Consider the following 14,330-nt stretch of genomic DNA (forward strand, 5'->3'; position numbering starts at 1 on the left):
CAGGGGGTGGAGACTGAGGGAAAGGGAAGGAAGAAGGATGGCACCCCCACTTCCCCTTCGGGTAATAATCACCGTTTGCTTTGACCCCTTCTATCCACAAGCCCCTGCTCTTCTGCCCCAAACAAAAATGGAGGCGCCGTCCCAATCTTCGGAGGCTTGGGGTGGTATCGTGGAACCGAGGGTGGGAGGTTAAATCTCTTAGAGACGCCACCCTTCTCGCTTCCCCCTCCCGGGAGGGGCCCCTCTCCCTTTTCTTTCCCAGCCAGCTTCGTGGCAGCTTCTGGGAGCTAGTGGTGGATGGGTGGGTGAGAAGTGTCGCTTAGGTAGATGGGGAAGAGAGGGCAATTTCTCTGTGATCCTTTTTCTAGAAAGGCCTTTGAGGAATATGGAGTAGGAAGAAGAGTAATAGTAAAAAGCATTGGTTCTAAAAAATAAGTCCAGGACTAAACCATTTCAATCCCCTGCCTCATCGCTTGCCTTTTCCCAGATTGTTACCTTCTGTGACCCCGCAAAACCTGCTCCCAGATGGGTATTGGTAAGTGTCTCTGATTTTTCTCTTTACACAAACAGGGATACTGAGGCTGGTGCAGAATGAGAAGTGAATACATCTTTTTTTTAAATGCCTTGGAGTGATGGTAGTATCAAGTCTATGGTTGAAATAGAGTTAAAAACTCTCAAAGAAAAAAAAAAAAAAGCTCTTCTCTCTTCTGCTTCCCACATCAGAGCAATCTCCGCCCCCAGTCCAACTCACTTCCCTGGGGCCACATCAAGCCAGGTTTTTCCACCAGCCAGAAGCACCGATGGATCTCCCAGCCTGGCAGCGACTTCTGATAATCCACCCCCTTTTCTTTACTCCCTCTCCATCTGGATGGTTGGTCACTTTCTTCTTTACTTTCCCAGGACCCTGCTGTACTCTTCCTGCCCTCCAGACAGAGGACTTCTTTCCAGGAAGCCTGCAGGAACACTGAATTCCTTCTCCTTTAGCTCATGTGTGCTTGGTGCTCACCTTTACAGAGATGGGAGTGTGATCTAGCCCAGAACCCTGGGGGAAGAGGGAGGGTCACATCATCTCAGCTGTCCCTGGCCCCCCTACAGCTAACTCCCACAAAATTGGGGAATGTTTTCCATTCCCATGCACACTCAACACCTTTTTAAGTTCACAGCCATCTATCTTGAAACCCACATCCTTAGGGACCCAGCACCTTAAAGACCAATCAGAATTCTTCATCTGGTCTCTGCATCCCTAAGCCCAGGCTTCCAAAATAGCAAGAGGGAAAGAAGAGGCATTTCTGTGAAGGAATTTGGATTCAATAATTTATTTTCTATATAGTGACAGTAACGGGAGTAAATACACAAGATCTTTTTTATTAATTAATAAAACAAAAAAGATGAAAAAAAAACAGAAGCAACAAATGAAGAAGACCATAATGCTTATGATATACATCAGCCACATGGTCAGAAAACCCATTTCTAAAGAACAGTTGCTGGTGTCATGGAGTTTTATTGCATTCAACAGGGGAAAGGTAGATGGTTGGAATGAAAAAGATCCATCAGCCTCCTGACAGGAACATATTATAGGGACTCTAATCCTTAACTAGGGACTCCTCTTGTCACTTCCTTTGGAGCAGAAGATGGAGGGGCAGGAGGAATTCTCCTTTATGACCTCATGACTTCTTGTGAGACAGATCAGTCCAGGCAGATACAGAGCAAGAGTCTTTGTACCCCACAGGCCACGCGCTGGTGCCCATCTTTATGTTTTAGAGAAGTGCAGAAGCCTCAGGGGGGATGTAGGATCACAAGAAGAATGGCTGCCTGAGCCCCAAGGGCATTGCGGGGAAGGGAGTACACTATCTCAGCTCATCAGGGTCTGCTACATTCTGAGAATATCACGTATTAACTCAACTATCTTTGGAGGGGGCCGGGTTATGGCTCTGACTCCTCTGTGGGGGTGGAGAGTGAAGATGACAAAGGCGGCCATCTGTCCCCTGAGAGACACAGTAGCAGTATAAGACGAACAGAATAACAAATCCAACTGGAAAAAGGGTTTGGGAAGGAGAGGGGAAGTAAGTATGCTATGGGCACACTTCCAGAGAGTAGAGGAGGTTCCCACACGTGAAACTTCTTTTCTCTTGAAATAACCAGGGTTAACCCAGGTAGAGATATTCCCTTCTGCTCAGTCTAAAACCTTAGGGGTGGCTAGACATGAAGAAAGGAAATTTAACATAGGGAGTGAACCTTATACCCCTGGCTCATCCTCCCAGCCTCCAGAACTGGCCACACCCCCAATGAAGGGTTCTAGCTCCAGGAGGGACGTGAGGTCCTGGTGAAGAGCAGCGACAGTCAAACACCTTCACCCAGGATTCAACACTGTGGCTATCTCTGGTGGGGGTGAACGTGGAGTGAGGGAAGAGCCTGGAGAGTAGTCAACCCTCAACAGAGACCTCCAATTCCCTGCATAATCACAAGAGTCCTCAGAGGTCCCACCTCCATGAGCTGCCAGCCCGCCCACCATTCTCCACCCCAGCCGCATAAGATTGGCCATATCCCATCGTATGTGTGCATGCCTGCACCCACATCTGTAGTATTTTGAAAATCTTCCATCCCAGGGCCTACGGGGAAGGAAGTGTGCCACAGTGAGCTCTATAAAGTTATCAGCAAAATTCAGACACTCTTAGTTCGTCCCACACAGCAAAGTGCATCCACAGTAGCAGCTTGAGCCAGGTCCATCTGTCCAGTCAGGTCCTGAAGACGGCAAACAACACCCTTCCCCCAGCTCCTCCTATGTTATGGAAACAACAGGACATTTTACAAAGATCAAGGCACTTGGGAGAGAGTCAACAGTAACACTAATGAAGCAAGCAGACTTGTTGGAGGGGAAGGGAGAAGGAAAGGAAGAGGAGAGAGGACAATGTATTTCTGAGGGCCAGGAAGAGCCTACTCAACAAGACTGAGTTATCTGGATGGAAGAAGCCTGTAGCCTGAAGTTAGCAAAAGAGAAAGAGCAGAAGTAGTGGCCAGAATACCCACAATTCCCCCAAAGCCTCTCAGAACCCCACCACCTGGAACACACAGCAGCAGTCACCATGGAGTCAGGCAGTCTCTTAGGCAAAGATGTTGGTAATAAAATCCAGGAATCGCTTAGCATACTGCTCAGGATGGACAGTAGAAATCTCTGCCCCCGCCTGTGAGAGGAGGTATGGAACATGGTGTCAGGCCCCGCACCCCTCCCCGACTCCCCACTCTCAGTTCCACTCCAGATCATTTCCATACCCAACCCTTCATCCTTCTGCCACCCCACTGCTCTGGCACAAGAGGCTCTTGAATAGTCAAGACAAGAAAGGAAAGGCTTTAGAGAACCCTCACCCCATGCTTGACAGTTTTGGCTGCGTGAGCTGCTTTCTTCTTGGCATCATACTGTGTCAGGATGTCAATGAGGCCCATGAAATACACCTCCTTCTGAGGGGCCCCTGCAGAGAGAGACCAGCAATGAAGAGCAAGTACAGTCCCAATTCCCTCTCCCCAGGAACCAGTCAGATCTGTTTTGAAAAGCTAAACAGCCTCTCCACCCACCACCCTGGTCTCTGTCATCCAGGGACCACCCTCCCCACCCTTAAAATTTCCAGGCTCTTTCTCACCCTCAGCACTCCGGATGGCATAGACATCAATGAAGGATTCAAACTCTCCAGGGCCCAGGGGCCGGTGGGAATGGATGTAGCCGCCGATACCCTCAGGGGAAGTGCCATAGGAGCCCACCAGAGCAGGAGGTCCGGTCAGGGCACAGTCCCCATCCCCCTCTGACTCCTCCTCCCGCACAGGCCCCTCCTCCTCTGGTTCAGAGCCGCGAATGATGTCGTGGATGCCCAGCAGAAGGCTGTAGTCCATGATCTTCAGCTGCACTAGGAACTGAAACCCCACTGACAAATAAGAAGCCCCAGATCTCCCTCTCCACTCCCAGGTGCCACCCTTATACCTCCATCCCTGAACTTCCGGGGCCCTCCTGGGGAAAGGAAGTGTCAAAATTGAGGGTTGGGAGTATACCATTATCCTTTATTACCTAATTGTCCTGGGTATCTAAGAGCATTCTTTTAGCTCAAGCCAGCCACCCCCTTCATAAGTCACCTCTAGAGGATTTTCATGATTCTTATCCAACTCCCCTACATGCAGAGAACCCAAAGGGAAGGGGAGGAGTTCCCTTGTATTGTGAATGGGCAATTGCCCTGTGGGGAGCAAAAAAGGGAAACAAAGCCACTTCCCACAGCACCCCAACCCATCACCTCCACATCTCTCTTTAGCTTCTCTAGAAAGACTTTCTTCTCCTCTTCAGCAATATAAACTTTCTGGTTCTTGTTGAGAAAGTCCATATCCTTAAGGGTGGGCAATTCTTTAACCTGAGAATAGGTAAAGGGACATCTTGGGAATACAGCCCTTACCCCACGCTCTCAGAAAACCCTGCTCTATGTAGGGCTTTGTCTCTGACTGGGGGGGCGTCTAGGGGAGACAGATTTACAGCCCATCTCTCATCTGACTTGACACTACGATGCTGCCCAGAGCCTGTTCTTACCTCTGGTGGCTTCCCCAGACTCAGCCACTGCAGCTGTACCCCAAATCACATCCCCCTACTTTCTGCCTATGGTTTCAGTCCAGAACCTCCATTCTGACTTTTCTTTCTTCTGAAGCAAAAACAGCTGCTTGAAAACAGAGCTCAGAATGGGAGGCGGCTGGTAGGCATTTTGCTCTTGAAGTCTGACATTTTCACGCATCCCCAAACCTTCCACATGGACTAACCCATGCCAGTGACAAAGAAGCTCTTCCCACTGCCCCTTCCAAACAATCCCTGGATCAGGAAAAGTCTACATCTCTCTTCTTTTTGGTGGTTTAAGATAAGAGTAAATAGCTGGGGATCCCTACCTCTTTATCCCAAGAAGGTCCCTTTGAACTGCCCTCCCCCATCCCTCACCCTATCATCTAAAATTATATCACCTTCTCCTTATCGCTGGCTTCCCGGGACACTAGGGAGCCCTGTGGAGAAACCCAAAGACAAAGTCAGCAGAAGTGGCTAAAAGAACAGTCAGGACCCAGCTCCTAAGACAAGTCCTCGAACCCACAGCCTTCTTTCCTTTAAAATGCGTCATCCAGTGCCCTCCCTGGCCATTCCCCTCCCTCAGGTCATCAGGAGTCTCCCCTTCAGCCCTCACCTCCTCTCCTTACCTTGAGGTCATACTTCCTGTGCACAGGGAGACGGTGGCTAAACATGTTGCGCATCACAAGCATGTAGCTGTCTTCGTTGTCCACGCTAACCCGGTACATCCCCAGGAACTGGGGCAGCAGTGTGTTGCCATGGCACTTCACAATGTACTGGGGTGGAAGGGAGGAAGGAAGGGGAAGAGGCTGAGCAGCTCAGGGATGGGAATTCAAATGCTACTATTCCATAGGGATTCAAGTAGAGAGGTTACAGAAGCTCCGAAGGGGTGTGGGGACTTTCTAAAGATGCCCCTGGTATCCGTGCAGTTTCTGAATCATCATCTCCTTTCATTTATCCCATATGTATAATGTCTCTTAAATTTAAAGTGGGGCTTCCCTGGTGGTGCAGTGATTGAAAGTCCCCCTGCCAATGCAGGGGACACGTGCCCCGGTCTGGGAAGATCCCACGTGCCGCGAAGCGGCTAGGCCCATGAGCCACGGCCGCTGAGCCTGCGCGTCCGGAGGCTCCGCAACGGGAGAGGCCACAACAGTGAGAGGCCTGCGTACCGCAAAAAAAAAAAAAAAGAAAAAAATTTAAAGCACCATCTCTCCTTTCGTCTTTATTATTCTTTGAGATGGGGAAGGGTATGTGTTATTATCCCTCTTTATACTCAAGTAGTCACAGAACCAGCAGTAGAAATTACATCAACAAAATGATTTTATCTAGACCAGGGGTCCCCAACTCACGGGCTGCGGACTGGTACCAGTCCTCGGCCTGTTAGGAAGCAGGCCGCACGCAGGAGGTGAGTGGCGGGTGAGCTCGCCATCGCTCGCATTACCACCTAAACTATCCCCCGCCCCCGGCCCCAGCTCCAATCGGTGGAAAAACTGTCTTCCACGAAACCGGTCCCTGGTGCCAAAAAGGTTGGGGACCACTGATCTAGACCAATGTTCTTTGGTGGGCTAGACTCCCACAGTAAAATTGTTTGCAAAATGGCCTATAATCTGGATTCTTAAAAAAAATTCCTCTTTCAATGCTACAATCTCCCTCAGTGTTGCTGCCTACTTCTCTTCATAGCCAACCTTCTCAGAAAATTAGTCAGCCATGAGTCCACTGCCTCTGTCTCATTCATACCTCAAACGACTGAAATCAGATTATACCCTCATTTCTCCTCTGAAATTTCTCTACTCCTCACTGCCTCAAATCCCTCAGTTGCCAATCTCATGGGTATCTAGTCATCATCATATTTCAACTGGCTAGCACTAGATACTACTGACCAGCCTCTCCTTAAAACTCTCTTCACTCTGAGCTCCCATCATACCACTCCCCTCTATCCTCAAATCCTGTGTGGAATGCAGTAGGGCATAAATCATTAAAAGCATCTGACAACTCTCGCCAAAAAGACCCTGACGTGGTGCTGGCCCTTGGGGCTTCAGTCTCAGCCTCACCGTCAGCCACATCAGGGGAAGAGGTCTCTAGATCTGTCCCCTGGCAGGGAATTCTGGGGCAGAGCTGGGGATAGAGGCCTGTGGGAAGGAGGAAAACACAACCATAGCAGAGCCTCTAGGCAGCGGTGACTACGCGGCCTTACTTTTGTTCCCATCTTCCCTGCTTGGGGCCGTGGGCATGGCTTTAGAGAGCCAGGGTAGTCTGGTCACTGGGAGGAGCAGAAGAAAAAGTTTTTGCTCCTTTGAACCTGATGGGGGAGGCCATTTGCATGTGGAAAATGCTCTGTACATTGGGGACTGCCTGTATTTGGAAGTTTCATTAACTCTTAGCATCCTGTTCTCAGCCTCCAAGCTGTATTGAGAAGTTACTAGTCTGTATTTTTATTAAGCCTTAAAACTTCTTTTATGTGCATTTGGTGCCAACTTTTTTGTAGAGCTGTATTAAAAACAGCAAACTTGTGCTCACGTCTCTATGTAACTTTGAGAGGAGCATTCTGTTATTTTTACAAGGCAGGAGTGTGTATAGCTGTTGAATTAAACTTAGCAATCACGTTAAAAAAAAAAAAAAAAAAGCGTCAGACAACTCTTAGTCTCCTTTATGGGCTCTTTTCTTTTCTTGCTCCGGAGGGTTCTTTCCTCAACCTTCTTTTCATTTCACTCGACACATCCATAATCTTAAACCTGAACGAACTTTTTGGCCAACCCAATATAATACATTCATGGCGATAATTACCATCTATTCACCTATAGTTCTGAAATCTAGACTTCTAATCTAGTCCTCTTTTCCAAACTCCATACCCCAACCACTTATGGGACATCTATATCTGCATGAACTGAAGAAACCACAAACTCGACATGCCTAAATCTGAACTGTCTTCTTCCAAAAACCTGTTTCTTTTTCTGCTTCCCAACTCTTGGTCACTGGGCACCCAGTTATCCCTAAGCAGGAATTTGGAGCGCCTCTGCCTTAATTCTCACAATTCTCCCAAAGGTCTTTCCATCTCCACTGCATCATCCCTCCAGGCCCTTGTCATTTCTCACCTGGACTATTACAATTACCTCCTAATTGGTATCTCCACTCTCAGTATTTCCCTCCTGCAATCCATTCTCTAAAATGCTGACACAGGGATATTTCTAAATAACATATATATCACTCCCCTGCAAACCACCTTCAGGATAAAGCCCAAACTCTTCGTGTGGCTTATAAAACCCTCACAGCCTGGCTCCTGCCTAACTGTTTTTCCACAATACCTTATCCCAGCCACACTGAATTTCTTGCAGTTCCACAACACCAAGCTCTCTCATGGCTCTGTGCCTTTACAAGTGCTGTTTTCCTTTGCCTAGAGTGCTCTCTTCCTCCTTGTCCAATGGCTGGTCCCTACTAGTCATGCAAGAATCAACTTCTAGGATACTCCCTCTAAAAAACTCTCTTTGAGCCTACCAAGTGCACCTCTTGCCCCAGGTGAGTTGGGATGCTCTTCCTCTGCCACCCCAGAGCATCCCCTAGATACCTCTACTCCTTGCACGCAGCTTGCTGTGTGCTAATGAACGCTAGCTTACTGGCCTCTGCCATTAGAACAAGAGAAACTCAAGGGCCACGGCCATTTCATTCACCTCTTTCTCTACTGCCTCACATAAGACCTAATAACAACAGACATCCAATATTTGTTGAATAACCAAAAACTCTTTTAGAATCTTTCATTTATTCCTTGCTCATTGATTTTGGTGAGATTTTTCTTCAGTAGAAAGATATTCAGGCATGTTTTTACTCCCAAAATAGTCCAGAAACTTCACATTCCAAATTCATCTGATCAGATAGAATAGTTTCCCTAATCCCACTTAGGACTGGATATGATCATGGCTTCTCTCCTCCAATCTATCCCAATTGTGCACTTATCCTGGTTTTCTCCCCAAACTGCATTTATTCCTGATAGTACATTTGGCGTTAACACTTCATCTAATTCTGACTTAGTCTAAAGTTTATACTTTGCTATACATGTACCCTTTATGTATCTATCAGTTCACAGCGGTTTTAGATTAGAAGTGCCAAATACGAAGGAACACGAACTCTTCTATTTAATCAAACACAAATCGGTATGCAGAGGCTCTCTTTTTGAAATGCCTTGTTTTCAAAAGTATGATGTCAAATGCTTCTTGGGGATCAAAATGGGCTATAGGGAGAAAGAGGGATAGGAAGTCTCCCAAGTGCTCTGGAGCTGAGTTATGAGTAGGGAGGGGAAGAATGAGGCTGGAGAGAGACCTGACCTGATGGTAGTTGGAGAGGTTGCTATGCATGTCAGCAATGTCCTCACTGGATACTTCTTTGATGACCAGAGTCCGATCATAGGAGATAAGGAAGCGACCATCACTGCCTTCACTTTCACTCGGGGGACTTCGGGTAAGGGACACCTGGGGACACAAAATAGGCTAGAAGCTCTTTTCCTCCCCTTTATATGGAGATGCAAGTCTAGGACAGTGGCCAACTGAACACACCTGAAAGTGGATAAAATCTTGACGTAAGAGGATGAGCAAGGGTTCTAAATTTGGTGTCCATATATGGACTAAATGAAATTGAAAGCAAAAATTTTAATGTATCTACATTTCTCCCCAAGGACAGGGTTTATAGCTTTCTTCAGATTTTTTTAGATGCCTGTGACCACAAAAAAATAAAGAATACCTGTGAAGGCCCTCATTTCTCCAAACATGACTGTCCCACGGATTCCCCAGTTGTTAGGGAGAAAGGACTATCCTCACCCAATGGACTCTCACCAAGTAATCCTGGTCATCAATACCAAATCGATCACGCAGGTTCCTGAAGACCTGGGGACAATACTCCTTGAACTTGAAATGACTGGGCAGATTTTCCCTGCAATAGGGGTTTTCAAGATAAGAAACAAAGTAACAATATTACCTTATATTTATGTAGGGCTTGACACTTTACAAAGCACCTTCACACATATTACCTTATTTGACTCTCATAAAACCCTTGTGAGGTCCTTTAAAGGTGTATTATTCCCATTTTATAGAAGGGGAGACTGGCTCAGGGTGGTTGAGTGACCTGCTGAAGTCACATGACTGGTAAGCGGCTTAAGCAGAACCACGACCTACTGCCCATCCAAACAGCAGCATTTCCCAAATCTCAAGCAAGTCAGAGACATCCCTAAATAAGCAATAGGTCTTGAGTGGCATCTTCGGATACTAGGAGGGCTTACAGGACTCAGGTATTTCTTTCAGGGAGTCCCTCTCAGAAGCTAATGGTAATGGCATCTAAACGTATTTATTACTTTGTGAATCTCCAGGCTAGAGGAGAGGTAAACTAGTACACATAGATAAGGGTGTAAGGAACATTGGAAATTATTTCAGTGGTTTCTTTACAAAATACTGAATTTCTGCATAGGAAGGAAGGTTAGACAATACAATAACAACTTGTAAGTTGTCTTCTAAATCTAAAACCTTCAACTCATTCAATCCTAACTCTTAAAATTATTTATTCTCTCTTCTAGGAAGGCTGACATGAGAAGGGTGGGGATTCCCACATACCTGCGGAAAAGGTGATTGTTGACCTTGATCTTGGAGCTGGCCTTAAAGTCATCTGGCAGCAGCATGACCGGGGGAGGCACCTGGCTGAGCTCATTGATCTGATAAGCCAAAACAAGAACAGGAAGGCAGTGAGTAGGGGTGCGGAGAGCTACTTATACACTGTGTCTGGGCAAGAGTCAGAAAAGGGCAAATCCAACCTCATTCCCTTAAAAACGCTGGTTATGCATATGCTTGACAAAGATGAGAGTATGTGTCTGCCATCTTCTGCTGCCCAAGGCCTGCAGTGAGCAACCCTTGCACACAGCCCCTCACACTCCCGCCCCCGTGGAACTTCATGCTCACAACAGTCATTTTATATCAGGCAAACTCTGTAAGCGACTCTGGACTATTTTTTAAAGCTGTGACAAATTCTAGAGAAAAAAAAGACCCTCAGCAGACTCAAGACATTCAAGACAAACGGTTCCATGCTCCACTGGAAACAAAAGGTGTCTTCAAAGTACAAGGAGAGTTAAGGGGACTCTGAGGGGTCGACAGCAGCGAGAATGAAACGTCCATATCCTGAAGGAGGCATCTCCTTACAAACAGGACCAGTCCTTCCAGACCACTCTGACCCAGTTCTCTGTAGTAGGTCCCCACCTGCCTAGGTGTAAGATAAAAGAAAAACAGCTGATTTTAGAGGGAATGCAGGCAGGCAAAGGATATGAGCTCATTAGGCATCTGTTCACTGAAGTCAAGCCAACCCACAGCCCAAAGGATGCAAGCATCACATGCGCTCCTCAGCCCCAAGAATCAGCAGTCTGCTGATTCAGGGTGGAAAGGGGGATCTTGCACTAAGAAGTGCCCAGAAGATGTGCCTTCTCCCCACTGTTGCCACAGTATCTTTCACGCACCCTTATCACTTGACTCTAGCCTCTAGTTTACGTGAGTTCCCCACCTGGGTTGTGAGCTCTGGTAAGGACCAGTTCTAGTCGTCTGCATCACTCAGGTGCCTAGCTAGCACAATATTTGGCCCACAGTGGTCCTGAAGTGTTTATTAACTGAATAAACAGATGCCTTGCCTATCCTTACTTGATCATTCGACAGAGGTTATGAAGTGTAGTCTAACCTAAATCCCATACACTGCAATGAAAAACCAGCTCCTCTCATTCTCAGTAGAAAAGGAGGACAGAACATATTCCTCCAGAGGAAAAAAAAAAAAAACCCACTAGAGATTCCCAGCCTAAAATTCAGCTACAGTTCTTTATGCCCCCTCCTCGCCACCTGCTGTTAAGCAGGCTGAATCATCACTAACACATATGTTCAAGGAATTTCTCCATTCCAGACCCTTGAAGTAAATGTGTGCTGGCTGGAGGGTGGGGTATTGGGGCTAAAGTATATATACCTAGGGAAGCTGAGGCAGGTCTTATGTGTAATTCCCCCATCTTACCAAAGGAAAACCCTCCTTCTTAAGTTTCCCAAAGGGATGGATGGATGAGTCATAACAGAGGCAGCCCACCTCCATCAGCCTTGCCCATACCAAGTGCCTTAGACTGAGCTGGGAGCAGTCCACAGAGCCACAAATGCAAAAGGGAGCTGACACACCCCCAGATGACTTTCTAAGCCACAAATAAAAATGTGACAAAAACTGTATTCCTCCTCATCCCCTTCCACCTCCACAGCACTACCATGACTATAATGTTTCAAGGAAGTTGAGTTTTTAAAATATTGCTTGGGGGCTTCCCTGATGGTGCAGTGGTTGAGAATCTGCCTGCCAATGCAAGGGACACGGGTTCGACCTCTGGTCCAGAAAGATCTCACGTGCAGGGGAGCAACTAAGCCCATGTGCCACAACTACTGAGACCACGTGCCGCAACTACTGAAGCCCGCATGCCTAGAGCCTGTGCTCCACAACAAGAGAAGCCACTGCAATGAAAAACCCACGCACCGCAACGAAAAGTAGCCCCTGCTCCCGCAACTAGAGAAAGCCCGCGGGCAGCAACGAAGACCCAACACAGCCAAAAAATAAATAAATTAAATAAATTAAAAAAAAATTTTTTTAAAATATTGCCTGTCATATTCAAGGTTACTGCATCCTTCCAATCCAGATCTGAGGGAAGGGGGGAAATGGCTGTGCTTCCTTCACCTGAGGTATCCTCAGGAAAGTAGATGCGCCAGCCTCTTTTGGCCTCCTCCGGATTCCCAGGCCAACCATCGACAGCAGTTCCCCGATTCTAAAGTTCACCACCATAATGTCCCCATGACCAGAGCTCCTGAGCCAGCTCTTTGGTCAAAGATGACCCCCACTTACACCAAATACCATTACTCCAGCCAGCAATGGGTTGCAATTAAGACCAAAGGCTTACATACATTAAGTGCTGAGTAAGTGCAACCACTAGGCTCAGGGTGGGGTAGCTTCTCTGAAATGCTGTACCTCTGGAAGGGAAAGAAAGCGACATGCAGGATTAGAAGGTCCAGGAAGCCTGGAGCTTCCCCCAAAGCCAAGGTTCCAACGTCACTGACGGCGGCTGTAAAGCAAGGTGCAAAGGAGAAGTGAACGATTCCCTTCATCCAGTTACCCTCTCCGCTCCCTTTCTACACTTACACTCTCACTGGAGACCTCACCACCACCAAGCCAGAAGAGCTACTCTCCCTAATGTCCTTCCAGACGGAGCCGGGTCCCGGCCGGTCTCCGTGGCCTGAGGCTGGAACGGACTGGAAGGAAGCAGGGAGCTGGATTTCAGTTGGGGAAGATGGAACCAGAGTGGAGGAGTAACGGGCGAAGGGAGGGACAAAAGTCTACGTTAAAAAAAAAAAAAGGTCTAGAGCGAGAAAGTACGCTGGGTGAAACACCTGAGGGCAGGTGGGCAGACCAGAACAGCCTGGGGGAGAAGTGGCAGCGCTAGGGGCTCCGGAGGCGGGAGCCTGGAAACAGACAAGCCCGGAGGAGCTCAGGGATTCGGACAGGGCCTCCGCGGGGCCGGGGCCGGGGCCGGGTCTCACCGAGTGGGCTACGCCCCACAGGAACACGCCCATCAGCGGGTCGGCCGCCCGGAACACCTTCACCTTCTGCTGCACGAAATGCTTTTTCTTGGTTTTGGAAGCGAAGCCGAAACCTGTGCCGGAAGCCGCTGTCGGCGCCGGTACAGTGGCCGGCGGGACCGAGGAGGACGCCATAGTCTCCCGCACACCCAACCAAGTGAAACCCAGAGCCGGCCGGCCGCGATGTACTCTCCCGACCCCGGAAGCGGCGCTCACCTGCGCCTCCGTCACGTGACCGGAGGCTGGCCCGCAGGCGTGCAAGTAGGGCGGGGCAGGCTGACTCCGCCCCCTGGCGGCCGTACGTCTGCCCCAACGCCCGCGCGTTGCCTGGACTCACCTGGCGTTGGGGAGTCGCACCGAAGCCTTTTGCCCTGAGGGCTGCGAGCAGTCCGCGAGGCCCAGACCAGTCATCCAGGCGTAGGGGATGCTGCCTGGACTGGCCTGATTTAAACCCTCGGTCTAGGACTTCTTTGCTGCAAAGTCGCCGCCTTCCGGTTTTGCCCAGTTTCTAGGAATAACCTCCGCCCTGAAGCTAACCCGAAAGCATTTCTTTACGAAGTAGGAGATCCCTTAAGTGGGTTTCGTGGTTTAGAAAGACCTCTCAGGCATCATTCTGGAGGGTGACCAGAGTACTGCAAGAGTCTAGGCACGAGATGAGGAACTAAAACAATGATTATTGGGATGGAAAGAAGGGGCTGGCATCTAAAGGTATAGTTTGATGTCAGTTTGTAAAATCCGTAGTGGATGTGCGATTTGAGGGAAAGGGAGACATTGAGAATGAATCCTAGGCTTCTGGCTAAGGTGTAGAGAGATGGCGGTGACATGAAAAAGGAGCAGTTTTGGTTGAAAACAAGAGTTCAATTTGGACCGTGTTTGAGGCACCTGAGGGCAGCCGGACATATGGGCCCAGAGTTCAGCAGAATGATCTGGGCTGGGGATAAAAGTTTAATTTTTGCGAAGAATCCGTAGGTGAGGATGACACCTCCCAGGGAGGGCAAGGAAAGGCTGGACCCTGGTATAGGCCACCATGTGAGAGGCTAGTGGGAGAAGACTGAGAAGGGGTGGCCAGAGAAGTAAAAGGGGCCAGGAGAGCAGGGTCACAAAAGCCAAGGGAGTTGAATTTCGAGAAGGAAGGAATGGAG

At 48.5% G+C, this 14,330-nt stretch overlaps 1 protein-coding gene across 4 annotated transcripts; it reads right to left on the minus strand.

Annotated features, from left to right (window-relative positions):
* Window positions 1–1,300: 1,300 nt before the first annotated feature.
* PIP4K2C (phosphatidylinositol-5-phosphate 4-kinase type 2 gamma) lies at window positions 1,301–13,407 on the minus strand. 4 transcript variants are annotated; one of them, XM_024736912.1, is made up of 11 exons: window positions 13,150–13,323; window positions 10,171–10,268; window positions 9,400–9,496; window positions 8,896–9,039; window positions 5,209–5,355; window positions 4,981–5,019; window positions 4,275–4,388; window positions 3,636–3,903; window positions 3,364–3,467; window positions 3,083–3,182; window positions 1,358–2,779 (listed from the first exon to the last, which is right to left on the minus strand). In XM_024736912.1, exons 1-10 carry the CDS (start codon window positions 13,321–13,323, stop codon window positions 3,102–3,104), a joined length of 1,266 nt encoding a protein of 421 aa, XP_024592680.1. In that variant the 3' UTR covers window positions 1,358–2,779; window positions 3,083–3,101. The 4 variants fall into 4 exon arrangements, with proteins under 4 accessions (XP_024592679.1, XP_024592680.1, XP_024592682.1 ...); XM_024736914.1 differs by having other exon boundaries at window positions 3,071–3,182; XM_024736913.1 differs by having other exon boundaries at window positions 3,060–3,182.
* Between the last annotated feature and the right edge of the window lie 923 nt (window positions 13,408–14,330).

Source organism: Neophocaena asiaeorientalis, unplaced genomic scaffold (assembly GCF_003031525.2).
Source record: "Neophocaena asiaeorientalis asiaeorientalis breed wild unplaced genomic scaffold, Neophocaena_asiaeorientalis_V1.1 scaffold134, whole genome shotgun sequence".
In the NCBI taxonomy this organism is placed as follows: Eukaryota; Metazoa; Chordata; class Mammalia; order Artiodactyla; family Phocoenidae; genus Neophocaena; species Neophocaena asiaeorientalis.